The 15,233-nt window shown below is 40.8% G+C and overlaps 1 protein-coding gene across 4 annotated transcripts in view; it reads left to right on the forward strand.

The window, feature by feature from the left end:
- TUBGCP4 (tubulin gamma complex component 4) overlaps positions 1 to 15,233 on the forward strand; it is a 35,683-nt gene that overhangs the window by 9,603 nt on the left and 10,847 nt on the right. For all 4 annotated transcript variants that reach the window (XM_054452184.2, XM_054452185.2, XM_054452186.2 and 1 more), the window contains exons 6-10: positions 30 to 109; positions 3,230 to 3,431; positions 5,672 to 5,837; positions 6,087 to 6,211; positions 14,875 to 14,925. In XM_054452184.2, the coding sequence (XP_054308159.1) occupies positions 30 to 109; positions 3,230 to 3,431; positions 5,672 to 5,837; positions 6,087 to 6,211; positions 14,875 to 14,925 (624 nt within the window). The remainder of the gene's footprint in view (positions 1 to 29; positions 110 to 3,229; positions 3,432 to 5,671; positions 5,838 to 6,086; positions 6,212 to 14,874; positions 14,926 to 15,233) is intronic.

The following is a 15,233-nucleotide window of genomic DNA, read 5'->3' on the forward strand; positions in this document are numbered from 1 at the left end:
TCCAGTTTGACAAGGCCAATTTTCCACAGATTCATGGTTGTCAAATCCTGGAAACAGTCTACAAACACAGCTGTGGGGGGTTGCCTCCTGTTCGAAGTGCACTGGAAAAGTAAGTCATGGCTTAACTGGGAATTGGTGGTGGAGGTGGGTGGTCAAATTATTTGACTTCTCACATGTTTTATTTTCAGGTCATTTCAGGTTTCCCTCTTGGGAAGTTTATGACCAGGATAGAAAAAGCTCCATGAGCAGAGGAGCCCATGTAACCTTTATTATGGCTCAGGCCTTGCAAAAAGGGCTATAGAGTGTTGAGTGTCAAAGCCAGGATTTAGGTGCCTGGATGACCTTGAGACAATCTTTTTAAATGTTTAGATCCTGTTATCCTTGCAGGAATTCCATTACATGTGCCAGATGTTGCTTGCTATGTCTAAACATGTATATTTGAGTAGCTGGTATTTTCAAATTGAAGGTCCTTAAAAATGTTTATGCTTTATAATCCCATAATGCCACTCTTAGGAATTTTATCCTGACAAAACTATTTAGTAGAAGAAAATAGCTATATGTACAAACTTGTTCATTGCAATGTTGTCTACTATATCAGGAAATTAGAAAATTACCAACAGTAGAAGAAAATTTAAATGATGATATATTCACTTGATAGACTATAAAGCCACTAAAAGTGTAGGTACTATAACATGTAAAATATTTTATATAAATATGTACTGACAAATGATACAAAATTGTATTTATCTTGTGATTACAACTATATGAAAACATATGTAGAGTATAATCAAAGACTGCCTGTTTGATCTTTCCGTTTATCCATTTTCCTTATTTTAAAAAAATTGTGACATTCATTGAAAAATTGTAATAGGTGGTCCCTGAGGCCACTCACAACTCTGTTTTGTTCTTGTTTTCTTATTTTATTTTAATTTTTTGTGGAGAGAAGGCTTTGCTATTTTGCCCAGGCTGGTCTCGAACTCCTAGGCTCAACCGATCTTCCCATCTTGGCCTCCCAAAGTGTTGGGATTATAGGTGTGAGCCACTGCCCCGGCCACTCACAACTCTTAATCTCCACTCTAACCACTGCATGAGTAAACCCTCCAGAACATTCCTTAGGGACTTAATTCTCTATTATACTTTTGTGTATAGAATATAAAATCTTATGTAGATGATACTATATGTACATGTTTGTTCTGTGTTTGCAGGGACCAAACTTTACAGACCACATACTCAGAAATGCATAAATGTAAATAGCTTCACATTTGATATTTTTAAAGAGAGATTCCATTCAGTTAGCATACTACAAACAACACAGTCAAGTTCTTGTAATTTCTTTTTCTCCCAACCTTTTATTTTGAAAAATTTTAAACCTACAAAAAAGTTGAAAGATAAAACACTTGTAGGCCGGGCTCAGTGGCTCACGCTTGTAATCCCAGCACTTTGGAATGCTGAGGAGAGGGATTGCTTAAGCCCAGGAGTTCAAGACCAGCCTGGGCAACATAGCAAGACCCTGTCTGTACCAAAAATAAAAAAATTAGCCAGGTGTGGTGCCTGCCTGTAGTCCCAGCTACGGGAAGCTGAGGCAGAAGGATTGCTTTAGCCCAGGAAGTTGATGCTGCAGTGAGCTGAGATCTCACCACTGTAATCCAGCCTGGATGACAGAATGAGACTCTGTCTCAAAACAAAAAACAAAAAAACCAACCAAATGCTAGTATATCCTTTAGTTTCACCATTTGTTAACATTTGCCACGTTTGATTTATCTTTTTCTCCTTCTATACGTATATGTGAAATGCACAAACTTTTTTTGCAGAATCATTTGAAAGTAGTCACAGATACCCTAACACTTAACCCCTAAATACGTCAGCTTGTATCACTTTAGAAAAAAGGCATTCTTGGCTGGGCATGGTGGCACACACCTATATTCCTAGCACTTTGAGAGGCTAAGGTGGGTGGATAGCTTGAGCCTAGGAGACCAGCCCAGGCAACATATTGAGACCCCGTCTCAACAAATACAAAAAAAGTAGGCATGCTGTGTGCACCTGTGGGCCCAGCTACTTAGGAGGCTGAGGTGGGAGGGTGTCTTGAATCCAGGAGGTCAAAACTGCAGTGAGCCATGATCGTGCTACTGCACTCCAGCCTGGGCAACAGAGTGAGACCCTGTCTGGAAAAAAAAAAAGAAAAAGAAAAAGGGATTCTCTTATAGAACGTCAATTCCATATTACACCCAAGAAAGTTAACATTAATTCAGTAATACTATATCCAAATTTTTCTAGTTGTCCCCCAGAATTCCTTCATAGCTGTTCTTTTTTTGCAATCCAGGATCCGATCAGTGTTCACATACTACATTTTGTTCTCATGTCTTTTTAGTCTCCTTTAATTTAGAACCGTCCCCTTGCCTTTTGTTGTTCTTGGTGTTTTGGATGATGCTAACATTTTAAGAGTCCTGACCAGCCGTCCTGTATAATGTTCCACAATCTGGATTTATTGTTTCCCTATGATTAGTTTTGGATTAAACATTTTTGGCAAGAATACTATGTAGGTGATATTATTTCCCATTACATCATATTAGAAGGCACAGAAAGTAAGTTTATCCCATCATGGATGTTATGAAGTTGGATCACTTGGCTTAGTTCATCACGTGCTGCTCCACTATAGAGGTACATTTTCCCCTTTTTAATTAATATGCTCTCTGGTGGGTGATCCTTTGAGACCATCTGAATATCCTATTCCCCAACAACCATTCTGCATTTTGTTTTAGTTTCTGAATTTTGCTAGATAATAGTTTTTCAAGTATACCTGGCACTCACGTATTGAATATTCTCTCCCTATGTGATTCCAACAAAAATAAAACAAATTTAATACTGTGTTAGCCAAAAAGAGACTCCATTAAGTCGATTTTTAAAAATTTTTAATTATTTTTATTTTTTATTGCTATAAAACAGTTGTACATATTTAGGACCCATCAGTTTTGAAAATTACATAAAAGAAGGGAAAAAAATGTCTTCCCTAAAATATCAGCACATATACTGAACATTTTAGATTTCATTGTGTAGGCTGCAAATATGGAAATTCAGTGAGTTAGTTCACCCACATTTAAATTAAAATAGCACAATTATTTTTAACTTAATTGGTTATTTCCCTCATGACTCATCAAATTCTCAGGCCTCTGTTTATCCTGTAACAGTTTAAAGCGTGACTTCTGAGCCTCTTACTTTCTACTCTGCCCAGAATCCTGGCCGTTTGTCATGGGGTCATGTATAAACAGCTCTCAGCCTGGATGCTCCATGGACTCCTCTTGGACCAGCATGAAGAATTCTTTATCAAACAGGGTCCATCTTCTGGTAATGTCAGTGCTCAGCCAGAAGAGGACGAGGAGGATCTGGGCATTGGGGGACTGACAGGAAAACAACTGAGAGAACTCCAGGACTTGGTGAGAGCCCAAAAAGCAGCCTAGCACCCTCCTGCCAGGAGTCAGAAAAGCATGCACACAAATGATCTTCTGGTGATCCCTTCTTAGCTCATAGCTGAGCACCTTCCATCAATTCTTTGGATGTAAACGTTCGGCTTTGTCTTAACTAGTGTGAGACTATAAAATAGAAAATATGTTTGTGGGATTCTTTTTGTTTCCTCTTTCCCAATATATGCATTTGAGAGATTATAAGTCTTACTTATATAGCTACTCTAATGGAGCAGCTAGCTACATTTTAGATTTTAAATACAGTTTGGAGTTTTTGTTTGTTTGTTTGTTTGTTTGTTTTAAAGACGGATTCTCACCCATTGCCCAGGCTGGAGTGCAATGGCGCAGTCTTGGCTCACTGCAGCCACTGCCTCCCAGGTTCAAGCAATTCTCCTGCCTCAGCCTCCCAAGTACCTGGAACCAGGCATGTGCCACCACGCCTGGCTAATTTTCGTATTTTTTATTTTCATATTTTTAGTAGAGACAGGGTTTTGTCATGTTGGCCAGGCTGGTCTCGAACGCCTGACCTCAGGTGAGCCACCGTACCTGGCCAGTTTGGTGTTTTGATTAGACTCCTCAAAGTTCTACATTGTCCCTATTCATCCATTCATTCATTTATCCTGTGGCAATATTTCATTGAATGCCTGTTATGTGCCAGGCATTGTTCTAGGTGCTACAAATAAAAAGTAGTAGTGTCTGTCCCTAAGGAGCTTATAGTTTAGGGGAAGAGATATAGAAAAGTAAACAGTTACATTACAGTGTGCTAAGGGCTCTGAAAAGACTAAATATGAGTATTCTTGGAACATGGTCATGGGATAGGGTCTTGGAGTGACTAGAGAAGGCTTTTCAGTGGAAGGTATGTCTAAATTGCAAAGAGTTTGGGAGGAGCCATCAAGAGATATCCAGGCAGAAGGAATGATATGTGTAAAGGTACAGGGGCCATTAAGGACATGGTTCATTTGGGGAAACAGTAGTAATTCAATTGAAATGGTCAAGTAAAGGCTGAAGTAAAATGTTATAAGAGATGGTGTGAGGGAGAGGTGGTACTTGAAACTGTTAAGTTGGTACTTGATGAAACTTGAGTTAAGCAGAGGCAGGATCACAAAGGTGCATGTAAACAGTGGAAATGAATTTGTACTTGAACCTGAAAAGAGTTGGGGCTATTGAATTTTAAGCAAGTGGGTACCACAGTCAGACTTCATGATAAATCACTCTGGATGCTGTGTGGGGAATCATTTTTTAAAAATCAAGATTAGAGGCAGGTCCATCAGTTAAGAGAGTGTTGGGGAGACTTAGGTGAAAATAATAGTCCCCTAAACCAAAGATACTAACATTGAATATGAAAAAAGAGCAAAGAGGTGTGAGAGATGTTTAGAGGGTGGAATCAATAGGCTTAGTGAGTGCTTGGAAATGAGTCAAGAGGGAAGAATCATTGATGATACCCAGGTTTCTGCCTTCAGCAGCTGGGCAAGTAGTGACGATAGCAGTGTATAGTGCTGGTATGCGGGGAAGAAGATGGGTCTAATGGGGGGCATGTTGAGTTTGAGGAACTTGTGGGAAATGTTCAGTGGGCTGAGCCTGGGGCTCATGAGAGCATTCCAGCTTGCTCTAAATCTACATATGGAATCATCAGCATGGGGCTTGGAGGTTTTTAATCTGGGGCCCTTGGGTGGCTTCAGGAGGTTCATGAAATGTTATATGTCTGTACATTTGTCTGGAAGGTCCATAGCTTTTATGATTACAGAGAGGTCTGTGACCTAAAAATTAAAACTATCTGTTACACTGATCAGTCATAGAAGACGATGTGATTGTATAAGAAGTGTAGGCTGAGAGGAAAAGACAGTCTGGGACAGTGCCCTGAGGAGCACCAGCAGAGAAGACATAGAGAGACCTGGAAAACAAAAAAGACCACCTATTTCATTGTATAAATAAGGAAGCTGGTCGACTTTGCAAGTTTTTACTCAGTAGTAAAGGCAGAGTTAGGGCCCAAATCCCAGTATTTAAAAAGCCACTCTTATTTCCACCATGCCACTCTACTGCCTGAAGATGAAGTACATCTCTCCAAAATGGGTGGTTTGAGAACTGTGCAACACCAGATTTGAAGTCCCTGCGTCTTTACTTTAAATCATGGGTTGGGAGAGTTACCAGGTATTTTCTTGTTTTCTTTTTCTTGCTTCACACTGCGTCTCAATGTGTACTCTTTCCTTGACTAGCGCCTGATTGAGGAAGAGAACATGCTGGCACCATCTCTGAAGCAGTTTTCCCTACGAGTGGAGATTTTGCCATCCTACATTCCAGTGAGGGTTGCTGAAAAAATCCTATTTGTTGGAGAATCTGTCCAGATGTTTGAGAATCAAAATGTGAACCTGACTAGAAAAGGTAGAAATCTCCTTGTCCAGTGTACCGCACCCTCAAAAGCTCTTCTTCCTTAATACTATGTGGCCCCACAGCATGCCTGGTCAGAGCAAGTGGTTGATAATATTCCTATCCTGAGATTGTAGCAGAATCATGACATTTGTCTGAGAAGCAGGTGAAGTTGCTGCCCCACCGAGATTAGCCCTCCCCAGAAAACCCTAACTGTCCTGGGTATTCTCCGTCCTCCTTTGACGTTGCCTTCCTATTTTGCAGGATCCATTTTGAAAAACCAGGAGGACACTTTTGCTGCAGAGCTGCACCGTCTCAAGCAACAGCCACTCTTCAGCTTGGTGGACTTTGAACAGGTGGTGGATCGCATTCGCAGCACTGTGGCTGAGGTTTGTGTTTCATCATATATATATATATATATATATGTATTTTTTTTTTTTTAGGAAAAATTGGACTAGTTTCCTAGAAATTGAGTTACTTGGTCGGGCACAGTGGTTCACGCCTGCAGTCTCAACACTTTGGGAGGCCAAGGCAGGTGGATCACTTGAGATCAGGAGTTCAAGACCAGCCCAGCCAACATGGTGAAACCTCGTCTCTACTAAAAATACAAAAATGAGTCGGGTGTGGTGGTGTGCACCTGTAGTCCCAGCTACTTACGAGGCTGAGGCAGGAGAATCACTTGAACCTGGGAGGCGGAGGTTGCAGTCAGCCGAGATCACACCATTGCACTCCAGCCTGGGCGACAGAGCAAGACTCTGTCTCAAAAAAAAAAAAAAAAGACATTGAGTTACTTGACTTTTGTTTTTTTCTTGATGTGGTAAGAACCGAGCTTAGAAAGAGCTGTTGCAGAGAGTTGAAGGCAGGAAGTAGAAAAGAAAAGCCTCTGTTTTCATTAACAGAGGCAGAACTGCCTTCCCGTTTTCCTATCTAACTAAAAGACAGGTGGTTTTTAGTTGGTTGGTTAGTTGAATAAAGGGGAGGTCTTGGTTTAAATTCTGAAAATCAGCATTTTGGATCTGTCTCTATCGTTTGCAATAACTCCTAGGAATCAACTAATTCTGACTAAATTTCATGTCTTTCTTGTAGTTTAGTATGGCTTATAACTTGTACTTTCATTTCTATACACAATCATCTTATGAGGAAAGCAGAACAAATATTATTTTCTCATTCTTATAAATGAAGCAAACACTCAGCAAGCTGACTTGTCTGGCTTGTCTGGTGTGGCACAGTGAGTAGCCATAGTAAGGTCAGTGCCAGGCCTCCGACTCATGGTGTGCAGTCTTCTTCATTTTGAATTGTGCTGGTGCCACCGACTTAAATTGTGACCAGTAATTTTTCAAAGGAGCATATATGTTCTGTGGCTTATATTAACATTTGTCTCATGGATATGTGATAACACGAAATGAGACATTTAGTCAGCTGTGTTGTTAACTATATTCATGGCTTTCAACGTTGGCTAAGCATAGAATCGCATGAGAAAATTTTATTTTTTATTTTTTATTTTTTTATGGAGTCTCTCTCTGTCACCCAGGTTGGAGTGCAATGGTGTGATCTCGGCTCACTGCAACCTCTGCCTCCCGGGTTCAAGCGATTCTCCTGCCTCAGCCTCCCAAGTAGCTGGGATTACAGGCACACATTACCATGCCCACCTAATTTTTGCATTTTTAGTAGAGATGGGGTTTCACCATGTTGGCCAGGCTGGTCTCAAACTCGTGAGCTCAAGTGATCCTCCCAACCTCAGCCTCCCAAAGTCCTGGGATTACAGATGTGAGCCACTGCGCCCGGCCCGCATGAGGAAATTTTAAAACCTGCACTTGCACCAAGTCCTTACTTCCAGAGCTTCTGATTCGTAGGTCAGGAGAGGGTAGGTACCTTTATTTTAGTTTAGTTTAGTTTTGAGACAGGGTCTTGCTTTGTCTCCCAGGCTGAAGTGCAGTGGAGCAATCGCGGCTCACTACAACCTCCGCCTCCCGGGTTGAAGCAATTCACGTGCCTCAGCCTCCTTAGTAGCTGGGACTGCAGGCCTGCACCAGCATGCCTGGCAAACTTTTTTGTATTTTAATAGAGATGGGGGTTTCACCATGTTGGCCAGGCTGGTCTTGAATGTTTGGGCTCAAGTGATCCTCCTGCCTTGGCCTCCCAAAGTGCTAAGATTACAGGTGTGAGCCACCATGCCCGGCAAGTACTTCTATTTAAGCAAGCCAGCCCACCCACCAAAGACAAACCTCTACAGGGGTTTTTGAAACAGACAGGACTAAAAAGCAGTGCACTTCGCTCAGTGTCTGGAACTGCTAAGAGCATCAAATCTCCATGGGTTAGAAGCACAGTAATCTATTATAAATATGGTTTCCCTTTCTAGTCACTGTCTCAAAAACTCCTGGTCATCAGAGGTAGAGCTGTGATATAGACACAGAATGTTTGATCTTAAAATGGCTGTGAAGTATCATTTGATTTGATTCTTTCTGGGCAGGTAAATATCTAAATGACCCATGTTCCTGTCCTTTCAAAATTTTAAGACATTGCCTCACCCCCATCTGTAGGCCAAGGCAGTTTCTAGTCTAGAGGGGTTGTTATCAGTTCCTTTCATTTTTGAAAATTGAATCTAGTTCTGTTGCTTTATCATTTTTATTATAAATCTTTGGAAAGTATAATTAATGGAAGAAAGTAAAATTGTATTGAGTGAATTATAAACAATAGGAAAAATTGTTTTTTTCTTGTGAAAGTTTGCCAGAAATTATATTTCCAATTTGTAAAAATGATAAGCAAACTGAAGCACAGACTCTTTGAAGTTTCTTAGAATTGTAGCTAATAGACTTTGGAAGGCGTTATTGCAACAGTAACAGCCTACAGCAATGAAAAGGTGTGCCCTGAAGGAAATGCGGGGAGTGTTTTGTAAATATGTGTTATATTTATCCCTTTTGGGGTTCTTTCCTTTAAAAATTTTTTTCTTTAAAGTGTGTATACTATGTGAATCTATTTCTGTAAAGTTCAAAAACAGGCAGAGTGAATCTGGCGCTAGAGGTCAGGACTGTATTTGCCTTTGAGTCAATGGGAGGGGCATGAGTGGGGCTTCTAGGGTGCTGGCAGCACTCAGTTCGTTCCATTTCTTGATCTGGGTGCTGGTAATACAGGTGTTCAATTTGTAAAAATCTTCAAGCTGTGAACTTATGACTTGTACTTTTCTGTATGTATTTTAGTACTTCAACAAAAGGTTTTAAAAATTCTGAGGTACTTAATAGTTTTTATTTTAATTATGTCTTTAGTTTTTACTGCTTACATAGAGAAATGGTGGTATTACTTTTTGTAGGTTAATCTTATAACTTGCAACGTGTTGAACTCTTTTTGTTGTAATAGTCTGATTCTATCAGTTGTTCTAAGTAGATGATCATACCATCTGCAAATGAGAGAACTTTCCTTCTATTTTATTTTTATTTTTTGAGATGGGGTCTTGCTGTGTTGCCCAGGCTGGTCTTCAACTCCTCGGCTCAGGTGGTCCTTCTGTGAGCCACCATACCCAGTCCAGAGTTTTTTTTTTATCATAAGTAGATGTTGAATTTTATCAACTGCTCTTTCTGTATCAATTAAGGTTCAGTTTCTTGCTCTGGGTTATTTTTCTCCTTTAGTCTATTTATATGATAAATTTCTGGTTAGATTTTGAGGTACTGATTCTTCCTGAGATAAACACTACTTGACTGGATGTTTTACATCTGTGTTCACTAGTTGTATTAGTCTGTTCTCATGCTGCTAATAAAGACATAACCAAGACTGGGTAATTTATAAAGGAAAGTGGTTTAATGAACTCACAGTTCCACATGGCTGGGGAGGCCTCACAGTCATGGCTGAAGGCGAATGAGGAGCATAGTCAGGTCTTACGTGGCAGCAGGCAAGAGAGCTTCTGTAGGGGGACTCCCCTTTATAAAATACTATAAAAATATATAAAATATATAATTTATTATAAAGTAAATCACCCCTTTATGAGAGTGATTTATTCCCTCTCAGAAGAACACCATGAGAAAGACCACCCCCATGATTCAATCACCTCCCACCGGGTTCCTCCCACAACACGTGGGAGTTATGGAAGCTACAATTCAAGATGAGGTTTGGGTGGGGACACAGCCGAATCATGTCACTATGAAATAAGACTGTACCCTTCTTTTCCTGTATTTTGCTTATGTGGTTTTGGAATAACGATTCTACAGTCCTCATAAAATGGGCTAGTTAGGTTTTGTTCTTTTTCTATTTTTTAGAACAGTTTATATAAGACAGGAATTCTTACTGAAAGTTTGAATTTACCTGAAAAATAATCTAAGCTAGATATTTTTAGGAGGGAAAACTTAACTAGTTCAGTGTATTTAAAACCTATTGACATAAAACAGGTATTTCTTGTATTAATTTTGGTATTTTCTAGGAATTTACCTATTTCATGTAGATTTAATTTAAAAAATCTGTAGTCATTTATGTTTTATTTATTTAAAATTTCTTTTTATTGTTTATTGTCTTATTAGTCTTTTCAAAGAACAAGCTTTTGTTTTTAATCTTTTTTCTTTTTTTTTTTTTTTTGAGACAGAGTCTCACTGCAGCCTCCACCTCCCAGGTTCAAGGGATTCTCTCACCTCAGCTCCTGAGTAGCTGGGATTACAGGCGTGCACAACGCCCAGCTAATTTTTGTATTTAGTAAAGATGGGGTTTCACCATGTTGGCCAGGCTGGTCTCGAACTCCTGACCTCAAGTGATCCACCTGCCTCGGCTTCTCAAAGTGCTGGGATTATAGGTGTGAGCCACTGGGCCTGGCTTTTTCTTTAATTTAAAAAAAATTTGTAGAAACAGCTTCTCGCTCTGTCACCCAAGCTGGAGAGCAGTGGTGCAATGATGAGTCACTGCAGCGCGATCTCCAGTCTCAATCGATTTTCCCATCACAGCCTCCCAAGTAGCTGGGACTAGAGGTGCATGCCACCATGCCCAGGTAATCCTTTTTTTTTTTTTTTTTTTTTTTTGAGACACAGTCTTACTCTTCTTACTCTGTCGCCCAGGCTAGAGTACAGTAGTGTAATCCTAGTTCACTGCAGCCTTCAATTCCTGGGCTCAAGCAATCTTCCCTTCTGCCTCAGCCTCCCACAGTACAGGGATTATAGGCATGAGCCTCAGCTCCTGGCCTTTCATTTTCTTTTTTCTTTTTTTCCCCAGAGACAGGGTCTTGTTCTATCTCCCAGGCTGGAGTGCAGTGATGTCATTATAGCTCACCGTAATCTTGAACTCTTAGGGTAAAGCAATCCTCCTGCCTCAGCCTCCTGAGTAGCTAGTGTTACAGGTGAAAATCATCATGCCCTGCTAATTTTTAAACTCTTTTGTAGAGACAGAGTCTCAGTATGTTGCCCAGGCCGGTCTAGAACTCTTGGCTTCAAGCAGTCATCCCATCTCAGCCTCCCAAAGTGCTGGGATTACAGATGTGAGCCATCACACCTCAGCACTGCAGTTTTGACCTGCTTCATTTCTGACCTGGGCCAATTCACCCATCCTTAGGCAACGTGGTGGTCCCCCACTCCCAGGTGGTCACCGTATTGATGCCGAATTTATTGTGGACACCTGATTGGTGTAGCACACTACAGCCCAGAATTCCTAGACTCAAGTGAAACTTCTGTCCCAGCCTCCCGAGTAACTGGGCCTGTAGGCATGCGCCACTGCGCCCACCAGGCTTTTTCTTTTTTTAATTTTATTTTTTAAATATATATTTTGGGGTCAGGCGCAGTGGCTAATGCCTGTAATTCCAGCACTTTGGGAGGCCAAGGCAGGCGGATCACTTGATGTCAGGAGTTTGAGACCAGCCTGGCCAACATGGCGAAACCCTGTCTCTACTAAAATAAACTACAAAAATTAGCCAGGTGCAGTGGTGCGTGCCTATAGTCCCAGCTACTCGGGAGGCTGAAGCAGGAGAATTGCTTGAACCTCGGAGGCAGAGGTTGCAGCAAGCTGAGATGGCGCCACTGCATTCCAGCCTGGGTAATAGAGTAAGACTCCGTCTCAAAATAAAATAAAATAGAGAGACACACACACACACACACACACACACACACACACACATATATATATATATTTTTTGTTTGTTTGAATTCTGTGTTTCATTGATATCTGCCTTTTTCTTTATTAGTTTCTTCCTTCATGTTTTTTTTTTTTACTCTTTCCCAGGTTGAAAGCTTGACTCCTTTATTTTTAACCTGTGTTTTCTGAGAAATATATATAAAACTTTACATATTGTTTTGACTGTGTCTTACAAGTTTTTGGCATGTAGTGTTTTCATTATATTCTATATAATTCTAATTAATTTTGTTTATGATTTTTTAACCAAGGAATTTGTTTTAATTTTATTGCATTATAGTTGGAGAACATAGTCTGAATTATATTGTTTCTTTGGAATCTATTGCAGGTTTCTTTATGGACTAATACAGGGTCTGGTTTTTGTTTGTTTGTTTGTTTTGTTTTGTTTTGTTTTGAGACGGAGTTTTGCTCTGTCACCCAGGCTGGAGTGCAGTGGCGTGATCTCGGCTCACTGCAACCTCTGCCTCCCGGGTTCAAGTGATTCTCCTGCCTCAGCCTCCTGAGTAGCTGGGGTTACAGGCATGTGCCACTATGCCTGGCTAATTTTTGTATTTTTAGTAGAGATGGGGTTTCGCCATGTTGCGCTGGCTGATCCCGAACTCCTGAGCTCAAGTGATCCGCCCGCCTCAGCCTTCCAAAGTGCTGGGATTACAGGCGTGAGCCACCACACCTGGCCTAATATAGTCTTTACTTAGATTCTATTTTGTTAGTTACTAAGATCACTATCCAGCTTCCTTTCAAATCATATTTACCTGATACACTCTTCCATCCTTTATTTGCAACCTTTCTGTGTGCTTTCATCCCACTCTTCCTACCCTGCCAGTCCCCAAGCAGCCACTGATCTGATCTACTCCCTGTCACTCTAGGTTAGTTTGCACTTTCTAAGAGTTGATAAAAATGAAATCATACAGTATGCACTCTTTTGGAGGAGGAGACCAGGCTTCTTTTACTCAGCATAATTATTTTGAGATGAACCCATGTTGCATTTATCAGTGGTTTATTCCTTTATATTGCTTACTAGTATTCTATCGTTTATACCAGTGTGTTTATCCATTCATCCTTGATAGATATTTGGGTGGCTTCCCAGTGTCTTTTTTTTTTTTTAAGACGGAGTCTCACTCTGTTGCCAGGTTGGAGTGCAGTGGCGCAATCTCTGCTTACTGCAACCTCCGTCTCGCGGGTTCAAGCGATTCCCCTGCCTCAGCCTCCCGAGCAGCTGGGATTACAGGCACCCGCCACCACGCCCAGCCAATTTTTTGTATTTTTAGTAGAGATGGGGTTTCACCATGTTGGCCAGTTTTTAATTTTATTATTATTATACTTTAAGTTTTAGGGTACATGTGCACAACGTGCAGGTTTGTTACATATGTATACATGTGCCATGTTGGTGTGCTGCACCCATTAACTCATCATTTAGCATTAGGTATATCTCCTAATGCTATCCCTCCCCCCTCCCCCCACCCCACAACAGTCCTCGGTGTGTGATGTTCCCCTTCCTGTGTCCATGTGTTCTCATTGTTCAATTCCCACCTGTGAGTGAGAACACGCGGTGTTTGGTTTTTTGTCCTTGCGATAGTTTGCTGAGAATGATGGTTTCCAGTTTCATCCATGTCCCCGCAAAGGACATGAACTCATCATTTTTTATGGCTGCATAGTATTCCATAGTGTATATGTGCCACATTTATGATTTAGAAAATGTGATTTCAATCTCTTGACCTCGTGCTCTGCCCACCTTGGCCTCCCAAAGTGCTGGGATTCCCCACTGTCTTTTATTTGCATGCCTGTAATGACTAAGAGGTTGAACATTTTTTCATGTGCCTCTTTGCCTATTTTGTATTGGGTTTTTGTTTTCTTGTTGTTGAATTTTGAGAGTCCTTTATGTATTCTGAATTTAAGTTCTTTAACAGATATGTGACTTACAAATATTTTCTTACAATTTTTTTTTTTTTTTTTTTTTTTTGAGACAGAGTCTTGCCTTGTTGCCCAGGCTGGAGTGCGGTGGCGCAATCTTGGCTCACTGCAAGCTCTGCCTCCTGGGTTCAAGCAATTCTTCTTCCTCTGCCTCCCAAGTAGCTGGGACTACAGGCGCCTGCCACCATGCCCGGCTAATTTTTGTACTTTTAGTAGAGATGGGGTTTCACCGTGTTAGGCAGGATGGTCTGGAACTCCTAACCTTGTGATCCGCCCACCTCAGCCTCCTTAAGTGCTGGGATTTACAGGCATGAGCCACCGCGCCTGGCCTATTTTCTCACAATTTATGACTTGTCCCAGAAGTTGTTAATTTTGATGAAATCTAGTTTACCTTTTTTTTTTCTTTTATGGATCATGTTTTTGGTGTTATGTCTAAGAACTCTGCCTAACTCAAGGATACTAAGATTTTCTCTTCTGTTTTCTTCCAGAAATTTTATAGTTTTCAGTTTTATACCCAGGTCTATGATTGATATGCTTGGACCTGTGTCCCCGCCAAAATTTCTTGAGTTGTAGGGGCGTGGTGGGAGATGATTGGTTCATGGGGCAGTTTCTCATGAATGGCACCATTCCCCTTGGTACTGTCCTCACAATAGTAAGTTCTTGTGAGATCTGGTTGTTTAAATGTGTGCAGCACCTCCCCCTTGCTCTCTCTTGCTCCTACTCCTGCCATGTGAGACGCCTTTGCCTTCTGCCATGATTGTAAGTTTCCTGAGGCCTCCCTAGAAGCCAAGCTGAAGCCACCATGCTTCCTGTATAGCCTGCAGAACTGTGAGCAACTCAACCTCTTTTCTTCATAATTACCCAGTCTAAGGTATTCTTTACAGCAGTGCGAGAACGGAATAATACATTGATCGTTTTGAGTAAATTTTTCTATGTGGGGCAAGCTATAGTCTTCTTTTAATACATTGCTGGATTTGTATGGAACCATTCTTTGCAGGAGTTCTCACTGTAATGAAATTTGTCCCTGTTTTGTTGGTTGTTTTCATAGCATCTCTGGAAGTTGATGGTAGAAGAATCGGATTTACTGGGTCAGCTGAAGGTAATGGCTTAGCTGTTGTAATTCTTACGGCGATGCTGGTAGGCAGTGACTTGCATTCTCTGACGTTTCCTGAGAGCACTGGTTGCCTATACCCAGACTTCCAGAGTCAACTCATTTGTTCTTATCCAAGTGAGCAAACTATACCTAATGCCACAAATCTACTATAATACAAAGATTTGGGAGTGTACTTTTTTCTGGCATATATATATAATTATGTTACTATTGAAAAAATAATGCCAAATACATACCAGTTATCCTGCTATGTGGAACTAAGTATGCCTCTTTGAAATGCCAAATGCCTATATCTT

The sequence above is a fragment of the Pongo pygmaeus genome, chromosome 16 (assembly GCF_028885625.2).
Source record: "Pongo pygmaeus isolate AG05252 chromosome 16, NHGRI_mPonPyg2-v2.0_pri, whole genome shotgun sequence".
In the NCBI taxonomy this organism is placed as follows: domain Eukaryota; kingdom Metazoa; phylum Chordata; class Mammalia; order Primates; family Hominidae; genus Pongo; species Pongo pygmaeus.